We start from the raw sequence: 20917 nt of genomic DNA, 5'->3' as shown, positions 1-20917 counted from the left end.
ACGGGATTGGGTTTGGTGACGGGGTGGGTTTGGTGACGGGGTTGGGTTTGGTGACGGGGTTGGGTTTGGTGACGGGGTTGGGTTTGGTGACGGGGTTGGGTTTGGTGACGGGGTTGGGTTTGGTGACGGGATTGGGTTTGGTGACGGTGTGATGGGGTTGGGTTTGGTGACGGGGTTGGGTTTGGTGACGGGGTTGGGTTTGGTGACGGGATTGGGTTTGGTGACGGTGTGACGGGGTTGGGTTTGGTGACGGGGTTGGGTTTGGTGACGGGATTGGGTTTGGTAACGGTGTAATGGGGTTTGGTTTGGTGACGGGGTTGGGTTTGGTAACGGTGTGATGGGGTTTGGTTTGGTGACGGGGTTGGGTTTGGTAACTGGGTGATGGGGTTTTGTTTGGTGACGGGGTTGGGTTTGGTGACGGGGTTGGGTTTGGTGACGGGGTTGGGTTTGGTGACGGGGTTGGGTTTGCTGACGGGGTTGGGTTTGGTGACGGGGTTGGGTTTGGTGACGGGCTTGGGTTTGGTGACGGGCTTGGGTTTGGTGACGGGCTTGGGTTTGGTGACGGGCTTGGGTTTGGTGACGGGCTTGGGTTTGGTGACGGGCTTGGGTTTGGTGACGGGCTTGGGTTTGGTGACGGGCTTGGGTTTGGTGACGGGCTTGGGTTTGGTGACGGGGTTGGGTTTGGTGACGGGGTTGGGTTTGGTGACGGGGTTGGGTTTGGTGACGGGGTTGGGTTTGGTGACGGGGTTGGGTTTGGTGACGGGGTTGGGTTTGGTGACGGGCTTGGGTTTGGTGACGGGCTTGGGTTTGGTGACGGGCTTGGGTTTGGTGACGGGGTTGGGTTTGGTGACGGGGTTGGGTTTGGTGACGGGGTTGGGTTTGGTGACGGGCTTGGGTTTGGTGACGGGCTTGGGTTTGGTGACGGGCTTGGGTTTGGTGACGGGGTTGGGTTTGGTGACGGGGTTGGGTTTGGTGACGGGGTTGGGTTTGGTGACGGGGTTGGGTTTGGTGACGGGGTTGGGTTTGGTGACGGGGTTGGGTTTGGTGACGGGGTTGGGTTTGGTGACGGGGTTGGGTTTGGTGACGGGGTGACGGGGTTGGGTTTGGTGACGGGGTGACGGGGTTGGGTTTGGTGACGGGGTGACGGGGTTGGGTTTGGTGACGGGGTGACGGGGTTGGGTTTGGTGACGGGGTGACGGGGTTGGGGTTTGGTGACGGGGTGACGGGGTTGGGTTTGGTGACGGGGTTGGGTTTTGGTGACGGGGTGACTGGGTTGGGTTTGGTGACGGGGTGACGGGGTTGGGTTTGGTGACGGGATTGGGTTTGGTGACGGTGTGACGGTGTTGGGTTTGGGTGACGGGGTTGGGTTTGGTGACGGGTTGGGTTTGGTGACGGGGTTGGGTTTGGTGACGGGGTTGGGTTTGGTGACGGAGTTGGGTTTGGTGACGGGGATGGGTTTGGTACGGTGTGATGGGGGTTGGGTTGGTGACGGGGTTGGGTTTGGTGACGGGGTTGGGTTTGGTGACGGGATTGGGTTTGGTGACGGTGTGACGGGTTGGGTTTGGTGACGGGGTTGGGTTTGGTGACGGGATTGGGTTTGGTAACGGTGTAATGGGGTTTGGGTTGGTGACGGGGTTGGTTTTGGTAACGGTGTGATGGGGTTTGGTTTGGGTGACGGGGTTGGGTTTGGTAACTGGGTGATGGGGTTTTGTTTGGTGACGGGGTTGGGTTTGGTGACGGGGTTGGGTTTGGTGACGGGGTTGGGTTTGGTGACGGGGTTGGGTTTGGTGACGGGGTTGGGTTTGGTGACGGGGTTGGGTTTGGTGACGGGCTTGGGTTTGGTGACGGGCTTGGGTTTGGTGACGGGCTTGGGTTTGGTGACGGGCTTGGGTTTGGTGACGGGCTTGGGTTTGGTGACGGGCTTGGGTTTGGTGACGGGCTTGGGTTTGGTGACGGGCTTGGGTTTGGTGACGGGCTTGGGTTTGGTGACGGGCTTGGGTTTGGTGACGGGGTTGGGTTTGGTGACGGGGTTGGGTTTGGTGACGGGGTTGGGTTTGGTGACGGGGTTGGGTTTGGTGACGGGGTTGGGTTTGGTGACGGGCTTGGGTTTGGTGACGGGGCTTGGGTTTGGTGACGGGCTTGGGTTTGGTGACGGGGTTGGGTTTGGTGACGGGGTTGGGTTTGGTGACGGGGTTGGGTTTGGTGACGGGGTTGGGTTTGGTGACGGGCTTGGGTTTGGTGACGGGCTTGGGTTTGGTGACGGGCTTGGGTTTGGTGACGGGGTTGGGTTTGGTGACGGGGTTGGGTTTGGTGACGGGGTTGGGTTTGGTGACGGGGTTGGGTTTGGTGACGGGGTTGGGTTTGGTGACGGGGTTGGGTTTGGTGACGGGGTTGGGTTTGGTGACGGGGTTGGGTTTGGTGACGGGGTTGGGTTTGGTGACGGGGTGACGGGGTTGGGTTTGGTGACGGGGTGACGGGGTTGGGTTTGGTGACGGGGTGACGGGGTTGGGTTTGGTGACGGGGGTGACGGGGTTGGGTTTGGTGACGGGGTGACGGGGTTGGGTTTGGTGACGGGGTGACGGGGTTGGGTTTGGTGACGGGGTTGGGTTTGGTGACGGGGTTGGGTTTGGTGACGGGGTTGGGTTTGGTGACGGGATTGGGTTTGGTGACGGGGTTGGGTTTGGTGACGGGATTGGGTTTGGTGACGGGGTTGGGTTTGGTGACGGGGTTGGGTTTGGTGACGGGGATTGGGTTTGGTGACGGTGTGACGGGGTTGGGTTTGGTGACGGGGTTGGGTTTGGTGACGGGATTGGGTTTGGTAACGGTGTGATGGGGTTTGGTTTGGTGACGGGGTTGGGTTTGGTGACGGGGTTGGGTTGGTGACGGGGTTGGGTTTGGTGACGGGCTTGGGTTTGGTGACGGGCTTGGGTTTGGTGACGGGCTTGGGTTTGGTGACGGGCTTGGGTTTGGTGACGGGGTTGGGTTTGGTGACGGGGTTGGGTTTGGTGACGGGGTTGGGTTTGGTGACGGGGTTGGGTTTGGTGACGGGGTTGGGTTTGCTGACGGGGTTGGGTTTGGTGACGGGGTTGGGTTTGGTGACGGGCTTGGGTTTGGTGACGGGCTTGGGTTTGGTGACGGGCTTGGGTTTGGTGACGGGCTTGGGTTTGGTGACGGGCTTGGGTTTGGTGACGGGCTTGGGTTTGGTGACGGGCTTGGGTTTGGTGACGGGCTTGGGTTTGGTGACGGGCTTGGGTTTGGTGACGGGGTTGGGTTTGGTGACGGGGTTGGGTTTGGTGACGGGGTTGGGTTTGGTGACGGGGTTGGGTTTGGTGACGGGGTTGGGTTTGGTGACGGGGTTGGGTTTGGTGACGGGGTTGGGTTTGGTGACGGGGTTGGGTTTGGTGACGGGGTGACGGGGTTGGGTTTGGTGACGGGGTGACGGGGTTGGGTTTGGTGACGGGGTGACGGGGTTGGGTTTGGTGACGGGGTGACGGGGTTGGGTTTGGTGACGGGGTGACGGGGTTGGGTTTGGTGACGGGGTGACGGGGTTGGGTTTGGTGACGGGGTGACGGGGTTGGGTTTGGTGACGGGGTGACGGGGTTGGGTTTGGTGACGGGGTTGGGTTTGGTGACGGGGTTGGGTTTGGTGACGGGGTTGGGTTTGGTGACGGGATTGGGTTTGGTGACGGTGTGACGGTGTTGGGTTTGGTGACGGGGTTGGGTTGGTGACGGGGTTGGGTTTGGTGACGGGATTGGGTTTGGTGACGGGGTTGGGTTTGGTGACGGGATTGGGTTTGGTGACGGGGTTGGGTTTGGTGACGGGGTTGGGTTTGGTGACGGGATTGGGTTTGGTGACGGTGTGACGGGGTTGGGTTTGGTGACGGGGTTGGGTTTGGTGACGGGGTTGGGTTTGGTGACGGGATTGGGTTTGGTAACGGTGTGATGGGGTTTGGTTTGGTGACGGGGTTGGGTTTGGTGACGGGGTTGGGTTTGGTGACGGGGTTGGGTTTGGTGACGGGCTTGGGTTTGGTGACGGGCTTGGGTTTGGTGACGGGCTTGGGTTTGGTGACGGGCTGGGTTTGGTGACGGGCTTGGGTTTGGTGACGGGGTTGGGTTTGGTGACGGGGTTGGGTTTGGTGACGGGGTTGGGTTTGGTGACGGGGTTGGGTTTGGTGACGGGGTTGGGTTTGGTGACGGGGTTGGGTTTGGTGACGGGGGTGACGGGTTTGGTGACGGGGGTGACGGGGTTGGGTTTGGTGACGGGGTGACGGGGTTGGGTTTGGTGACGGGGTTGGGTTTGTGACGGGGTTGGGTTTGGTGACGGGGTTGGGTTTGGTGACGGGGTTGGGTTTGGGTGACGGGGTTGGGTTTGGTGACGGGATTGGTTTGGTGACAGGTGTGACGGTGTTGGGTTTGGTGACGGGGTTTGGGTATGGTGACGGGGTTGGGTTTGGTGACGGGATTGGGTTTGGTGACCGGGGTTGGGTTTGGTGACGGATTGGGTTTGGTAACGGTGGTGATGGGGTTGGGTTTGGTGAACGGGGTTGGGTTTGGTGACGGGGTTGGTTTGGTGACGGGGTTGGGTTTGGTGACGGGATTGGGTTTGGTGACGGTTGTGACGGGGTTGGGTTTGGTGACGGGGTTGGGTTTGGTGACGGGGTTGGGTTTGGTGACGGGATTGGGTTTGGTAACGGTGTGATGGGGTTTGGTTTGGTGACGGGGTTGGGTTTGGTAACGGTGTGATGGGGTTTGGTTTGGTGACGGGGTTGGGTTTGGTAACTGGGTGATGGGGTTTTGTTTGGTGATGGGGTTGGGTTCGATGACTGGGTGATGGAGTGTAATTGATGCACTGAACTCCATGTTACAGGATGGAGAGTCTTGGTGCCATGTTTAAGACGGGATTATACATCAATGACCTCAGTATGCACGATTCCAGCCGTGATCTGGTTCTTGCTGGGACGCAACAGTCTGAAGAATTGAAAAGAGCTTTAATCCAGGTAGGTTCTGTGCTCAATCAGGACACAGGGATTCCACATCGAGTCAGAATGGAAAACGTGTATTTATTTATTTTTAATTTTTTTATTTTTTAAAATTTAGATTACCCAATCATTTTTTCCAATTAAGGGGCAATTTAGCATGACCAATCCACCTACTCTGCACATTTTTTTTGAGTTGTGGGGGCGAAACCCACAAAGACACGGGGAGAATGTGCAAACTCCACACGGACAGTGACCCAGAGCCGTGATCGAACCTGGGACCTCAGCGCCGTGAGGCGGTTGTGCTAACCACTAGGCCACCGTGCTGCCCAAAACTTGTTTTTATTTACCGTTATGTTATGTACAACATCCAGTAGATCCCGACAGGGCGGTGTCTTACTGGCTGACCTTTTATACATCGCTGAATGGAATTCCCCCGCTCCTCTGCGAGGGAGCTCATACTCCACAAGAACCATGGGGGAGATAATCATTCCCATCTCTTAAGTCCCGTGTGGGATATGACAATTGTATCCAAGTGCTTGGAGGGATGGTTGACCGAGGGCGGTATTGGGAAAACTGGGTTTTTAGCTGCTAGGGTTTTAGGCTTATTATGTGGGGTTATGGTTGGTGTGGGTGTTGTGCAGTGTTTAATGAGTGTAGAATCTGTGCTGGGTGTGGTGGCGGGCATTCTGTCTATGGGATGTGATAGGTTGGAGTGGGGGGCTGTATCGGTGTAATAATAATAATCTTTAGTAGGGTCTCAAGTAGGCTTACATTAACATGACAATGAAGTTACTGTGAAAATGCCCTAGTCGCCACATTCCAGCACTTGTTCGTGTACATTGAGGGAGAATTCAGATATGCAATTCACCTAACAAGCACGGCTTTTTTTGGGACTTGTGGGAGGAAACCGGAACACCCGGAGGAAACCCATACAGACAGTGGGAGAATGTGCAGACTCCACACAGACAGTGACCCAAGCCGGGAATCTAACCCGTGTCCCTGGCGCTGTGAAGCAATAGTGCTATCCACTGGTACTGTGTGTGGTGTGTGTGGAGGGTTGTATGGGTATGGTGAGTATGTGTGGGGGTTTTGGGGTGTATGTTGGTGTTGGGGTTTAGTGGGTGGTGTGGGCAGAGCTTGGGTGTATGTGGGTGTAAGGGCAACTTTGGAATAAGAGTAGGAAGGATGTTAATGTAGCGTTTGCTTCTGTGGGGTACTTTGTGTGGAGGTGCTTGTGGTATTGCTGGAAGCCCGAGTTCGAATCCCAGCATGGGAAGTGGTGATATTACAATCAAAATTCAAATTAGAAATAAAAAGTCTAATCGTGATTTTGAAACCATGGTTGATTTTTATAAAATCCCATTGGGTTCATTAATGCTGTCCACATCTGTTCTGGCCTACATGTGACTCCATACCAACAGAAATGTTTTTAAAAATTAATTTGCAGGATGTGGTTAGGCCAACATTTATTGCACATCCCTAGTTGCCCTTCTGAATGAACATAGAACATAGAACAGTACAGCACAGAACAGGCCCTTCGGCCCTCAATGTTGTGCCGAGCCATGATCACCCTACTCAAACCCACGTATCCACCCTATACCCGTAACCCGACAACCTCCCCCTTAACCCTACTTTTATTAGGACACTACGGGCAATTTAGCATGGCCAATCCACCTAACCCGCACATCTTTGGACTGTGGGAGGAAATCGGAGCACCCGGAGGAAACCCACGCACACAGGGGGAGGACGTGCAGACTCCACACAGACAGTGATCCAGCCGGGAATCGAACCTGGGACCCTGGAGCTGTGAAGCATTTATGCTAACCACCATGCTACCCTGCTACCCTGAAGGTGGTGAATTTCCTTCTTGAACCACTCGGAGCACCCGGAGGAAACCCACGCAGACACGGGGAGAAAATCCAAACTCACACAGACAGTCACCCAAGGCCAGAATTGAACCTGGGACCCTGGTGCTGTGAGGCAGCAATGCTAACTACTGTGCCACCGTGCTGCCCACAAAGATAAAATCAAAGCGGAAATTGTGGCGGGTTCAGCAATGGTAATGTCATTGAACAGAACATACAGTGCAGAAGGAGGCGATTTGGCCCATTGAGTCTGCACCAACCCACTTAAACCCTCACTTCTACCCTATCCCTCTAACCCAATAACCCCTCCTACCCTTTTTTGGCCACTAAGGCTATTTAGCATGGCCAATCCACCTAACCTGCATATTTTTGGGCAGTGGGAATGTCAAGGGGTGATGATTAGATCATCTCTTGTAGGAGATGGTCATTGCCTGGCACTTGTGTGGAAAAAATGTAACTTCCCACTTGTCAGCCCAAGCCTGGATATTGTCCATGTCTTGCTGGATTTGGATATGGACTGCTTAATTATCTGAGGAGTTGCAAATGGTGCTGAAAATTGTGCAGTCATCTGTGAACATCCCCACTTCTGACCTTATGAAGGAAGGGGGGTAATTGATGAAGAAACTGAAGATGTTTGGTCCTAGGATACTTCTGTGAGGAACTCCTCCAGTGATGTCCTGGAGCTGAGATGATTGACCTCTAATCAGCGCAACCATTTTCCTTTGTGCAAGGTATGACTCCACCCAGCGGGGAGTTTTCTCTCTGATTCCCATTGACTCCAGTTTTGCTCAGGCTCCTTGATGCCATTCTCGGTCAAATGCTGCCTTGATATCAAGGCAGTCACTCTCACTTTGCCTCACCTCTGGTATTTAGCTCTTTGTCCATATTTGAACCAAGTCTGAAATGAGGTTGGGATCTGAGTGACCCTGGCAGAACCCAACTGAGATTCTGTGAGCAGGTTATTGCTGAGTAAGTGAACCTTGCTAGCACTGTTGAGCAAGCACTGTTGATGATTCCTCCCATCACTTTCTGATGATGGAGAGTAGACTCGCAGGACAGTAGTTGGCTGTTGGATTTGTCCTGCTTCTTGTGTAAAGGGGACACCTGAACAATTTTCCACATTGCCCGGTAGATGCCAGTGTTGGAGCTGTACTGAAACAGCTCTGCTAAGGGTGCGGCAAATTCTGGAGCACAAATCTTCAGTACCATTGCCGGAATATTGTCAGGGCCCAGAGCCTTTGCAGTATTCAGTATTCAGTGCCTTCAGCAGTTTCTTGATATCACATAGAATGTATCGTATTGGCTGAAGAGTGACATCTGTGATGCTGGGACCTCCGGAGGAGGCCATCATCCACTCGGCACTTCTGAACAAAGAACAAAGAAAATTACAGCACAGGAACAGGGCTTTCGGGCCTCCCAGCCTGCGCCGATCCAGAGCCTTTATCTAAACCTGTCGCCTATTTTCCAAGGATCTACTTCCCTCTGTTCCCCACCCGTTCATATATCTGTCTAGATGCATCTTAAATGATGCTATCGTGCCCGCCTCTACCACCTCCGCTGGCAAAGCGTTCCAGGCACCCACCACCCTCTGCGTAAAAAAACTTTAAACGCAAATCTCCCTTAAACTTTCCCCCTCTCACCTTGAAATCGTGACCCCTTGCCATTGACACCCCCACTCTTGGAAAAAGCTTTTTGCTATCCACCCTGTCCATACCTCTCATAATTTTGTAGATCTCAATCAGGTCCCCCCTCAACCTCCGTCTTTCCAACGAAAACAATCCTAATCTACTCAACTTTTCTTCCTAGCTAGCACCCTCCATACCAGGCAACATCCTGGTGAACCTCCTCTGCACCCTCTCTAAAGCATCCACATCCTTCTGGTAATGTGGCGACCAGAACTGCACGCAGTAGTTCAAATGTGGCCTAACCAAAGTCCTATACAACTGTAACATGACCTGCCAACTCTTGTACTCAATACCCCGTCCGATGAAGGCAAGCATGCTGTATTCCTTCTTGACCACTCTATCGACCCGCGTTGCCACCTTTAGGGTACAATGAACTTGAACTCCCAGATCTCTCTGTACATCAATTTTTTCCAGGACTCTTCCATTGACCGGATAGTCTGCTTTTGAATTGGATCTTCCAAAATGCATCACTTTGCATTTGCCTGGATTGAACTCCATCTGCCATTTCTCTGCCCAACTCTCCAAACTATCTTTATTTTGCTGTATTCTCTGACAGTCCCCCTCGCTATCTGCAACTCCACTAATCTTAGTATCATCTGCAAGCTTGCTAATCAGACCACCTATACCTTCGCCCAGATCATTTATGTATATCACAAACAACAGTGGTCCGAGCATGGATCCCTGTGGAACACCACTAGTCACCTTTCTCCAATTTGAGACACTCCCTTCCATCACTATTCTCTGTCTCCTGTTGCACAGCCAGTTCTTTATCCATCTAGCTCGTACATCCTGAACCCCATGCGACTTCACTTTTTCCATCAACCTGCAATGGGAAACGTTATTAAACTGAAGTCGATATATATGACATCTACAGCCCTTATAATATAGAACATTACAGCGCAGTACGGGCCCTTCGACCCTCGATGTTGCACCGACCCGTGAAACCATCTGAAGCCAATCTGACCTACACTATTCCATTTTCATCCATATGTCTATCCAGTGACCACTTAAATGCCCTTAAATTTGGCGAGTCTACTACTGTTGCAGGCAGGGCGTTCCACACCACTACTACTCTCTGAGTAAAGAAACTGCCTCTGACATCTGTCCTATATCTACCACCCCTCAAATTAAAGCTATGTCCCCTTGTGTTGGTCATCTCTATCCGAGGAAAAAGGCTCTCACTGTCCACCCTATCTTACCCTCATCAATTAATTTTATCACTTCCTCAGAGAATTCTTTTAGGTTTCATGACGTTCCCTGCACAAAACCATGCTGCCTATCACTGATAAGTCTATTTTCTTCCAAATGTGAATAGATACTATCCCTGAGTATCTTCTCCAACAGTTTGCCTACCACTGACGTCAAGCTCACAGGTCTATAATTCCCTGGATTATCCCTGCTACCCTTCTTAAACAAAGGGACAACATTAGCAATTCTCCAGTCCTCCGGGACCTCACCCGTACTCAAGAATGCTGCAAAGATATCTGTTAAGGCCCGAGCTATTTTGTCCCTAGCTTCCCTCAGTAACCTGGGATAGATCGCATCCGGACCTGGGGAATTGTCCACCTTAATGCGTTTTAGAATACCCAAAACTACCCCCTTCCTTATGCTGACTTGACCTAGAGAATTTAAACATTCATCCCAAGCCTCAACACCGGTCATGTCCCTCTCCCAGGGGCTTTTCACAGTAACGTCATTGAAGCCTACTTGTAACAATAAGCGATTTTCATTTCATTCATTCCTTGGTGAATACCGATGCAAAGTACTCATTAAGAATCTCACCCATTTCCTCTGACTCCACGCATAAATTCCCTCTTTTGTCTTTGAGTGGGCCAAGCCTTTCTCGAGTTACCCTCTTGCTCCTTATATACGAATAAAAGGCTTTGGGATTTTCCTTAACCCTGTTAGCCAAAGATATTTCATGACCCCTTTTAGCCCTCTTTATTGCACGTTTGAGATTTGTCCTACTTTCCGATATTCCTCCAAAGCTTCATCAGTTTTAAGTCGCCTAGATCTTATGTATGCTTCCTTTTTCATCTTTGCTAGTCTCACAATTCCACCCGTCATCCATGGTTCCCTAATCTTGCTCTTTCTATCCCTCATTTTCACAGGAACATGTCTGTCCTGCACTCTAATCAACCTCTCTTTAAATGCCTCCCACATATCAAATGTGGATTTGCCCTTAAACAGCTGCTCCCAATCCTCATTCCCTAGCTCCTGCCGGATTTTGTTATATTTGGCCTTTCCCCAATTTAGCACTCTTCCTTTCGGACCACTCTCGTCTTTGTCCATGAGTATTCTAAAACTTACGGAATTATCATCGCTATTCCCAAAGTCATCACCGACTGAAACTTCAACCACCTGGCCGGGATTATTCCCCAATACCAGGTCCAGTATGGCCCCTTCCAGAGTTGGACTATTTACATACTGCTCTAAAAAACTCTCCTGGATGCTCCTTACAAATTCTGCTCCGTCTACACCTCCAACACTACATGAGACCCATTCAATGTTGGGGAAGTTAAAATCTCCCATTATGACCACCTGATTGCTCCTACATTTTTCAATAATCTGTCCACATATTTGTACCTTTTATTCATGCTCGCTTTTGGGAGGCCTGTATAAAGTCCTCAATGTTACTGCACCCTTCCTATTTCTTAGCTCTACCCATATTGTCTCAGTGCTCAAATCCTCCATCGTGCCCTCCTTAATCACAGCTGTGATATCATATCTGACCAGTAATTATCATAGAATTTACAGTGCAGAAGGAGGCCATTCGCCCATCGAGTCTGCACCGGCTCTTGGAAAGAGCACCCTACCCAAGGTCAACACCTCCACCCTATCCCCATAACCCAGTAACCCCACCCAACACTAAGGGCAATTTTGGACACTAAGGGCAATTTATCATGGCCAATCCACCTAACCTGCACATCTTTGGACTGTGGGAGGAAACCGGAGCACCCGGAGGAAACCCACGCACACACGGGGAGGATGTGCAGACTCCGCACAGACAGTGACCCAAGCCGGAATCTAACCTGGGACCCTGGAGCTGTGAAGCAATTGTGCTAACCACAATGCTACCCTGCTGCCCCAAATGTAACTCCTCCACCCCTTTTACCTCCCTCTCTATCCCTCCTGAAGCATCTATACCCTGGGATATTTAGTTGCCAATCTTGCCCTTCCCTCAACCAAGTCTCAGTAATACCAATAACATTATATTCCCAGGTACTAATCCAAGCCCTAACTTCATCTGCCTTATCTGCTGCACTTCTCGCATTTAAACAAATGCACGACAGACCACCTGTCCCTTTGCGATCATCATCTCTTCACTGTCTACTCTCCCCCTTGAGTCACAATGAGTTTATTATCTAATACCTTACTGGCTTTAGTTGCTGCCTCTTTACTGACTTCTAACGTCCTAATCTGGTTCCCATCCCCCTGCCACATTAGTTTTAAACCTCCCCAACAATGTTAGCAAAGGCACCCCCTCGGACATTGGTTCCAGTCCTGCCCAGGCATAGACCATCCGATTTGTAATGATCCCAACGCCCCCAGAACCGGTTCCAATGTCACAAAAATCTGAACCCCTCCCTCCTGCACCATCTCTCAAGCCATGTATTCATTCTGACTATTCTTGAATTTCTACTGACTGTCTTGTGGCACTGGTAGCAATCCTGAGATTACTACCTTTGAAGTCCTACTTTTTAAATTATCTCCTAACTCCCTAAATTCTGATTGTCGGACCTCATCCCGCTTTTTACCTATATCGTTGGTGCCTATATGCACCACGACAACTGGCTGTTCACCCTCCCCCTTCAGTATGTCCTGCAGCCGATCTGAGACATCCCTGACCCGTGCACCCGGGAGGCAACATACCATTCGGGAGTCTCGTTTTCAACCACAGAAACACCTGTCTACTCCCCTTACGATCGAATCCCCTATCACTATAGCCCTGCCAGTCTTTTTCCCGCCCTTCTGTGCAGCAGAGCCAGCCACGGTGCCATGAGCCTGGCTACTACTGCCTTCCCCTGGTGAGTCATCTCCCCCAACAGTATCCAAAACGGTATACCTGTTTTGTGTTCCTCCTGCACTACTGTATCTGCATCATCCATTTCCTTTGTAAACACGAAGACAAATTATTCTTTAACTAACCTTTTACCATTAATATATTGGTAAAACATCCTTGGGTTTTCTTTCACTTTACTTGCTAATCTTTTTTCATGCCTTTGGTTTGATTTCCTTAATTCCTTTTTGACTTTGTTCCGGCACTTCCTAAATTTGTCTAGGCTATCTGAAGTGCTTAGTCCTTTGTGCCTATCATGCACTTTCTTTTCTGTTGTGGAAAATTGTTCAGGAATGTCCTATACACAAAAGGCAAGTCAATTCCTGCTCCATTAGTCTACTCTTGATCATAAGCAAACTGATGGAAGGGGTCATCAATAGTCCTATCAAGTGACATTTGCTGACCAATGACCTGCTCATTGATGCCCAGTTTAGATTCTGCCAAGATCACTCTGTTCCTGACCTTGGGTGAGATGGGAGTGACTGCCCTTGACATCAGTATATTTGACCAAGTGTGGCATCAAATAGTAAAACTGGACTCAATGGGAAAACTCTTCTCTGGTTGGACTCATATTGAAGACCAAAGGAAGGGAGGTCAATCATCTGGGTCAAAGGAAATCACTACAGGAGTTCCTCATGCAAGCATCCTACATTCAACCATCTTCAACTGCATCATCAATGACCTACCTTCCATCGTAAGGTCAAAAGTGGGGATGTTTGCATGCTCAGCATCATTTGTGACTCCTCAGATACTGAAGAAGTCCAAGTCCAAGTGTAGCAAGATCTGGACAATATCCAGGCTTTGGCTGATGTGTGGCAAGTAATGTTCGCAATGAAAATCTCCAACAAGAGAGGGTCTGACCATACCTTGACATTCAATTGCATTACATAGAACATAGAACATACAGTGCAGAAGGAAGGAGGCCATTTAACCCATCGAGTTTGCATCGGCCCATTTAAACCTGGTGCTGTCTAAGGAACGTTGGTGAGTTCTTGCAATACATCTTGTAGATGGTACACGAAAGGGAAAACGCTGGGAAATCTCAGCAAGCCTGGCAGCATCTGTAGGGAGAGAAAATGGCTCATCGGACTCGAAACGTTAGCTCTTTTCTCTCCCTACAGATGCTGCCAGACTTGCTGAGATTTCCCAGCATTTTCCCTTTCGTGTACCATCTACAAGATGTATTGCAAGAACTCACCAACGTTCCTTAGACAGCACCTCCCAAACCCATGACCACTACCATCTAGAACAAGAGTTCTCAACCTTTTTTAACCCATGGACCCCTTTTCCTCTTAATTTTTTTTTGTGGACCCCCATAGCCATTCCACAGAAAAAAAAGCTTCTTATATGCGTGGTAAACTAATCCTAAAGTCCATCTACCTTACCGTGAGGGTTGGAAACGGATTAGCGGTATTTTCGTACGTTGCCAAACTTATTCTAATATGAAAAGTAATGAAAATACTTTTTACTGACTAAATTGAATTAAATTACTCTAAAAATAACCAATTCATATCAAATATACACAGTTTCTAGTGATTACTGTGTTAAAGAGAGAGAGAGAGAGAGAGAGAGGGAAAGGTGAATATTCATCATGAAAACAAACATTTTTTTCTTCTACTTGATTCTCAGTAATAACAATTGTTCTGAAGTAGAATTGCTCTATGGACCACTAAAATATCACCGTGGACCCCCAATTCGGTATTTTTTTTGTGTGGACCCCCAGTAATATTACATGGACCCCCAGGGTCCATGTGGACCCCGGTTGAGAACCACTGATCTAGAAGGACAAGGGTAGCAGATACCTGGGTGCATGACCACCTGGACGTTCCATTCCAAGCCATTCATCATCCTGACTTGGAAGCATTCCTTACTCTTCCTGTGCCAAAATTATTGAGGTCCCTCACTAACAACACTGTGGATGTACCTGGATCACGTGGATTGCAGCGGCCAAGAAGGTAGCTCACCATAGCCTTTTGGGGTGAACATCGAACATAGAACAGTACAGCACAGAACAGGCCCTTCGGCCCTCGATGTTGTGCCGAGCCATGATCACCCTACTCAAACCCACGTATCCACCCTATACCCGTAACCCAACAACCTCCCCCTTAACCCTACTTTTATTAGGACACTACGGGCAATTTAGCCTGGCCAATCCACCTAACCCGCACATCTTTGGACTGTGGAAGGAAACCGGAGCACCCGGAGGAAACCCACGCACACACGGGGAGGACGTGCAGACTCCACACAGACAGTGACCCAGCCGGGAATCGAACCTGGGACCCTGGAGCTGTGAAGCATTTATGCTAACCACCATGCTACCGTGCTGCCCTGGGTGGGGTATTTGGCTTAGGGTATTTGGAGGTGGGAGTATTTTGGGGTGGGAGGTATTTGGGTTTCGGTGTATTTGGCATTAGGGTATCTGGGTTGGGCAGTGTTTGGGGGAATGGGGATATTTGGAGGTGGGGTGATGGGTAATTGGCTTGGGGGTATTTGGAGGTGGGGTGATGGGTAATTGGCTTGGGGGTATTTGGAGGTGGGGTGATGGGTAATTGGCTTGGGGGTATTTGGAGGTGGGGTGATGGGTAATTGGCTTGGGGGTATTTGGAGATGGGGTGATGGGTAATTGGCTTGGGGGTATTTGAAGTGGGGATATTTGGAGATGTTGGGTATTTGGCTTCCGCGTATTTGGGAGTGGGGGGTATTTGGGGGTGGGGTATTTGACTGTCACGGTATATTTGGCTTCAAGGTGCGGATTTCTGGATTCCCCCTCATTTCTCCGCAAACCTTTAGTCGGCTCCATTGCCTCCGTTTAATTTTAGGAACAAAAGAAATCAAGTAAACTTGAGGAGAGTATGAAGATGTTGGATTACGAAATGAAGAAGACAGATGACCTTCTGTACCGGATGATTCCTAAACCTGTAGCTAAGAGTCTCCGGAAAGGATTGCCTTCTGTGAACACCTGTGAGGTAGGCCCCAGTTACCATGGTAGGCCTCAGTTATGGTTACCAAATTATGACACAGATTGGCGGATTCTCATTGTTTTTGACTAAGTTACTTTTTATTATTCATTCCATCATTAGATAAGCAGCAACAACTCTTTGGATGTCTCAGATCCTGATGTTGCCCAGGTAACCCGGACCCCGACGCTGTCCAGCTGCCCCCTACCCCAACACTACCTGGGTATCCAGGATCCAGACACCACCCATGTGCCCCGGACCTTGACACTTTCCGGTTTCTCCCCTCCCCCACACTCTGACACTTCCTTGTGTTTCAACAGTGTCCATATATCCCACACAGCAATGCTGTGCACACCCAGCTTCATCACCAGTACTGGTGACCAAGTTGGCTGAATGCGGAAGGATATTGCCACCAGAGCAGGCCTATGGCAGGTAGTGGACAATTAAACATTTCCCTGGAGTCATAGAGGTTTACAGCATGAAAACAGGTCCAACGGCCCAACTTGCCCATGCCGTCCCGTTTTTACCACTAAGCTAGTCTCAATTACTCCCATTTGGACAATAACCCTCTATACCCAGATTTCCCATACAGCTGTCTAAATGCTTTTTAAAAGACAAAATTGTACCCCTCTACTATTGCCTCTGGCAGCTTGTTCCAGACACTCACCACCTTCTGTGTGAAAAAGTTGCTCCTCTGGACCCTTTTGTACCTCTCACCTCTCGCCTTAAACCTATGCCCTCTAGTTTTAGACTCTCCTACCTTTCGGAAAAGATGTGGACTACCTACCTTATCTCTGTCCCTCACTATTTTATAGATCTGTAAGTCACCTAAACTCTAGGGAATAAAGCCCCAGTCTATCCAGCCTCTCCTTATAACTCCAACCATCAAGTCCAGGTAGTATCTTAGTAAATCTTTTCTGCACTCTTTCTAGTTTAATAATATCCTTTCTATAATAGGGTAACCAGAACTGGACACAATATTCCAAGTGTGGCCTTACTAATGTCTGTTTTTTTGATAAACAATTTTATGAAGACATTTTGGCACAATAAACAACAACAACAATCTAAAACAGTGTGCAAAAAACAATCATTATAGTGCAAGAAAATCAGCTCCCCTCCTACAAGGACCAGCCTAACTACCCCCCTAATCTTTGTTACCCTAACCCCCCCCCCCTGCTGACGATTAATTTTCCGTTAAGAAGTCGATAAATGGTTGCCACCTCCGGGCGAGCCTTGACCCTCTCAAAGCGAACTTAATTTTCTCCAGACTGAGAAAGCTCGCCATATCCGATAGTCAGGCTTCCGACTTTGGAGGTTTTGAGTCCCTCCATGCCAACAGAATGTGTCGCCGGGCTACCAGGGAAGCAAAGGCCAGAACGTCAGCCTCTCTTTCCTGGACTCTCGGTCCTCTGAAACATCCAAAATAACCACCTCTGGACTCCTCACCACCCCTGTTTATCAGTACCCGGGAATAACATCCGCGAACCCCTGCTAGTACCCTCTGAGTTTTGGGCATGCCCAAAACATGTGGACATGGTTCGCCGGCCCTCACGAACACCTGGCGCACCTGTCCTCCAATCCGAAAAATGTACTCATCCGGGCCACTGTCATGTGGGCCCGGTGGACAACCTTGAATTGAATCAGGCTGAGCCTGGCGCATGTTGCAGTTGCATTTACCCTACTCCATGCCTCCGCCCATAAGCCCTCTTCCATCTTACCCCCGAGCTCCTCTTCCCACTTAAGCTTCAGCTCCTCAGTCTGTGTCTCCTCTGCTTCCATAAGTTCTTTATATATATCCGAGACTCTCCCCTCCCCCACCCATCCACTGGACACTACCCTGTCCTGGATCCCCCTGAGTGGCAGGCGTGGGAAGGATGGAATCTGTCTGCGTAGAAAGTCCCGCACCTGCAAGTACCTGAACTCATTCCCTCTCACCAGCCCAAATTTCTCCTCTAGCGCCCTCATGCTCGGGAAACTCCCTTCCAAGAACAAATCCCCTATCCTCTTAATCCCAGCCCTCCGCCATGCTCGGAACCCACCGTCCATATTCCCCGGGGCAAACTGGTGATTGTCGCAAATTGGGAACCAAACCAATGCTCCCACTCCCCGCACGTGCCTTCTCCATTGGTCTCAGATTCGCAAAGTCTCCACCACGATAGGGCTGGTAGAGTTGGTGGATCACGGGAGCGGCACGGGCGCCGTGACCAGGGCTCCTAACGCAAACAGCAGTGGGGAGAGGGAATACCCCTGCCTTGTTCACGGTACAGTCTGAAATAGTCAGAAGTTGTCCTATTCGTCCTCACACTTGCCTCCGGAGCATGGTACAACATACAACAGTCTGACCCAGTCGAGAAAGCTCCCCCCCGAACCCAAATTGTCCCAGCACCTCCCATAGATAGTCCCACGCAACCCGGTCAAAACCCTTCTGGGCATCCATTGCCACAACTACCTCTACCTCCCTACTCTCCGGGGGCATCATGATCACATTCAGCAGCCTTCTTAGGTTGGCCACCAGTTGCCTGCCCTTGATGAACCCAGTTTGATCTTCCATAATGACATCCGGCACACAGTCCTCACTCCTAGCAGCCAAGAGCTTGGCCAGTATTTTAGCATCTAAGTTGAGCAGAGAGATTGGCCTACAGGACCCTCTGGGTCTTTGTCCCGTTTCAATATCAGGGAGATGGTGGCCTGTGACATCACACGTAAAACCCCTCTGTTTCTTGCCTCATTAAAACCCTAACCAGCACCGGCCCCACTATCTCGGAGGACGTTTTGTAAAACTCCACCGGATACACATCCGGCCCTGGGGCTTTACCCAATTGCATGGCCCTCAAGCCCCTCAATATTTCTTCGGTCCTGATCGGGGCCCACAATCTACCAATCCCCTACCCACTTTTGGGAAGGTCAGTCCATCCAGAAAGCGCCTCATCACCTCCGGCCCTGGAGGGGGTTCCGAGGTGTTAAGCTTACTATTGAAGTCCCTGAACACCTATTTCAGCCCTGCCGGATCACCTATCAAGTTTCCCACCCCCGCCCCATTTCCCTGGCCTATTTCCCTGGCCGCCTCCCTCTTCCTCAGTTGCTGTGCCAGCATTCTACTGGCTTTCTCCCCGTGCTCGTAAATCGTATCCCTCGCCTTCCTCAGCTGCTCCACAGCCTTACCTGTGGCCAACACCCCAAACTCGGTCTGTAGCCTTCGTTGTTCCTTTAATAGCTCTGCCCTCGGGATCTCCGCATATCTCCTGTCTATCTGTAAGATCTCCCTTACCAGCCGGTCCATTTCTGCCCTGTCCGTATTGTCCCTATGCGCTCTAATCAAAATCAGCCATCCTCTCACCACTGCCTTCAGCACCTCCCAAAGCACCGCAGCTGAGACTTCCCCTGTGTCATTGACCTGCAGGTAGTTTTGCATACATTTCCTCACCCTCTCACACACCGCCTCGTCCGCCACCAAACTGACCTCCAGCCTCCATTGACGGTGCTGAAAACTTTCCTTGCAGACCTGCAGATCAACCCAACGTGGGGCATGGTCCGAAATAGCGATTGCCGAATATTCTACGTCTGTCACCCCTGCCAGAAAATCCCTGCTCATGATGAAAAAATCAATTCGGGAATACACCTTATGGACATGTGAATAGAACGAAAACTCCCTCCCCGTCGGCCGACTAGCCCTCCATGGATCAGCCCCCCCCATTTGCTCCATAAAACCCCTCAGTTCTTTTGCCATTGCCTGCATCTTACCCGTTCTTGAACACGACCGGTCTAGGCCGGGGTCAAAGACTGTGTTAAAATCCCCTCCCATAATCAGCCTTTGAGAGTCCAGGTCAGGTATCTTCCCCAGCAGTCTCTCGATAAACTCCACGTCATCCCAATTTGGGGCATGTACATTGACCAAAACTACCCTCATCCCCTCAAACTTGCCACTCACCATGACAAATCTGCTTCCCCCATATGAGATTGTGCTGCCTGCCTCAAATTGCACCCGTTTGTTGACCAAAATCACGACCCCCCCCCCCCCCCCCCCCCTCCCCCCCCCCCCCCCCCCCCCCCGGTTTTAGTGTCCAGCCCCGAGTGGAAGACATGGCTAATCCAGCCCTTCCTCAATCTGACCTGGTCAGCCACTTTCAGATGGGTCTCCTGATGCATTATTACATCCGCCTTCAGCGCCCTCAGATGCGCGAACACACGTGCCCTCTTTACCGGCCCCCTTCACCCAACGTTCCAGGTGATCAGCCTGGTTGAGGGGCACCTGGCTTCCATGGACCAGCTCACCCAACCAGCCTGGTGACGCCTTACTAATGTCTTGTACAACTTTGTCCCAACTCCTGTATTCAATGTTGTGACCAATGAAACCAAGCATATTGAATGCCTTCTTCACCACCCTGACTCCACTTTCAAGGAGCTATGAACCTGTACTCCCAGATCTCTTTGTTCTACAAATGTCCCCAACATTCTACCATTAACTGAGTAGATCCTGCCCCGATTCGATTTACCAAAATGCATTACCTCACATCTATCTAAATTAAACTCCACCTGGCATTCATCGACCCAGTTGATTAAATCCCATTGCAATTCTGGATAACCTTCTACACTGTCCGCTATGCCACCAATCTGGGTGTCATCTGCAAACTTACTAACCATGCATCCTAAATTCTCATCCAAAATTCGTGAGATATGATTTTCCACTCACAAAGCCATGCTGACTATCCATAATCAGTCCTTGCTTCTCTAAATGCCTGGAGATCCTGGGCGGGATTCTCCCTCTGGGAACTAAGTCCCCATGCCCGCCGGAAGACAGGCGAGAATCACTCCGAACTTTTTCCTCGAATATATTCATTGGAGTTTGGAAGAGTGAAAGGGGATCTTACAAAATTCAAACAGGATTAGACAGTGTAGGTTCATAAAGAATGTTCCTGATGGTGGGGGAATCCAGAACTAGAGGTCATAATTTTAGGATAAGCGGTATACCTTCTGGACTGAGATAAGGAGAAATTACTTCACCCAGAGAGTGGTGAATCTTTGGAAATCGAGGTTAAAACCTGTAATTTCGAGAAGGAATTAGATATAGCTTGTGGATCTAAAGGGATGAAGGGACATGGGGGGAGGCACGATTAGGGTATTAAACTTGATGATCAAAGGGCCGAATGGCCTCCTGCTTCTACTTTACATGTTCCTATTTTTATCCACATTATACTGCACCTGCCATGCATATGCCTACACACTCGGCCTGTCCAAATCCCATTGAAGCATCTCTGCAACCTCCTCGCAGCTCACTCTCCCACCCGACTTTTGATCATCTGTAAGTTTGGAGAGAATACATTTAGTTCCCTCGTCCAAATCATTAATATATAATGTGAACAGTTGGGGGCCGA

The 20917-nt window shown here is 50.4% G+C and overlaps 1 protein-coding gene across 1 annotated transcript in view; it reads left to right on the top strand.

The window, feature by feature from the left end:
- The window catches only part of LOC119965012 (soluble guanylate cyclase 88E-like), a 678135-nt gene that overhangs the window by 384852 nt on the left and 272366 nt on the right, over positions 1-20917 (top strand). The window contains exons 10-11 of the mRNA XM_038795212.1: positions 4867-4996; positions 15408-15554. Coding sequence (XP_038651140.1) covers positions 4867-4996; positions 15408-15554 — 277 coding nt within the window. The remainder of the gene's footprint in view (positions 1-4866; positions 4997-15407; positions 15555-20917) is intronic.

Source organism: Scyliorhinus canicula, chromosome 4 (genome assembly GCF_902713615.1).
Source record: "Scyliorhinus canicula chromosome 4, sScyCan1.1, whole genome shotgun sequence".
Lineage (NCBI taxonomy): Eukaryota > Metazoa > Chordata > Chondrichthyes > Carcharhiniformes > Scyliorhinidae > Scyliorhinus > Scyliorhinus canicula.
The sequence above is the reverse complement of the archived record's forward strand: the minus strand, read 5'-3'. Positions and strand labels throughout refer to the sequence as shown.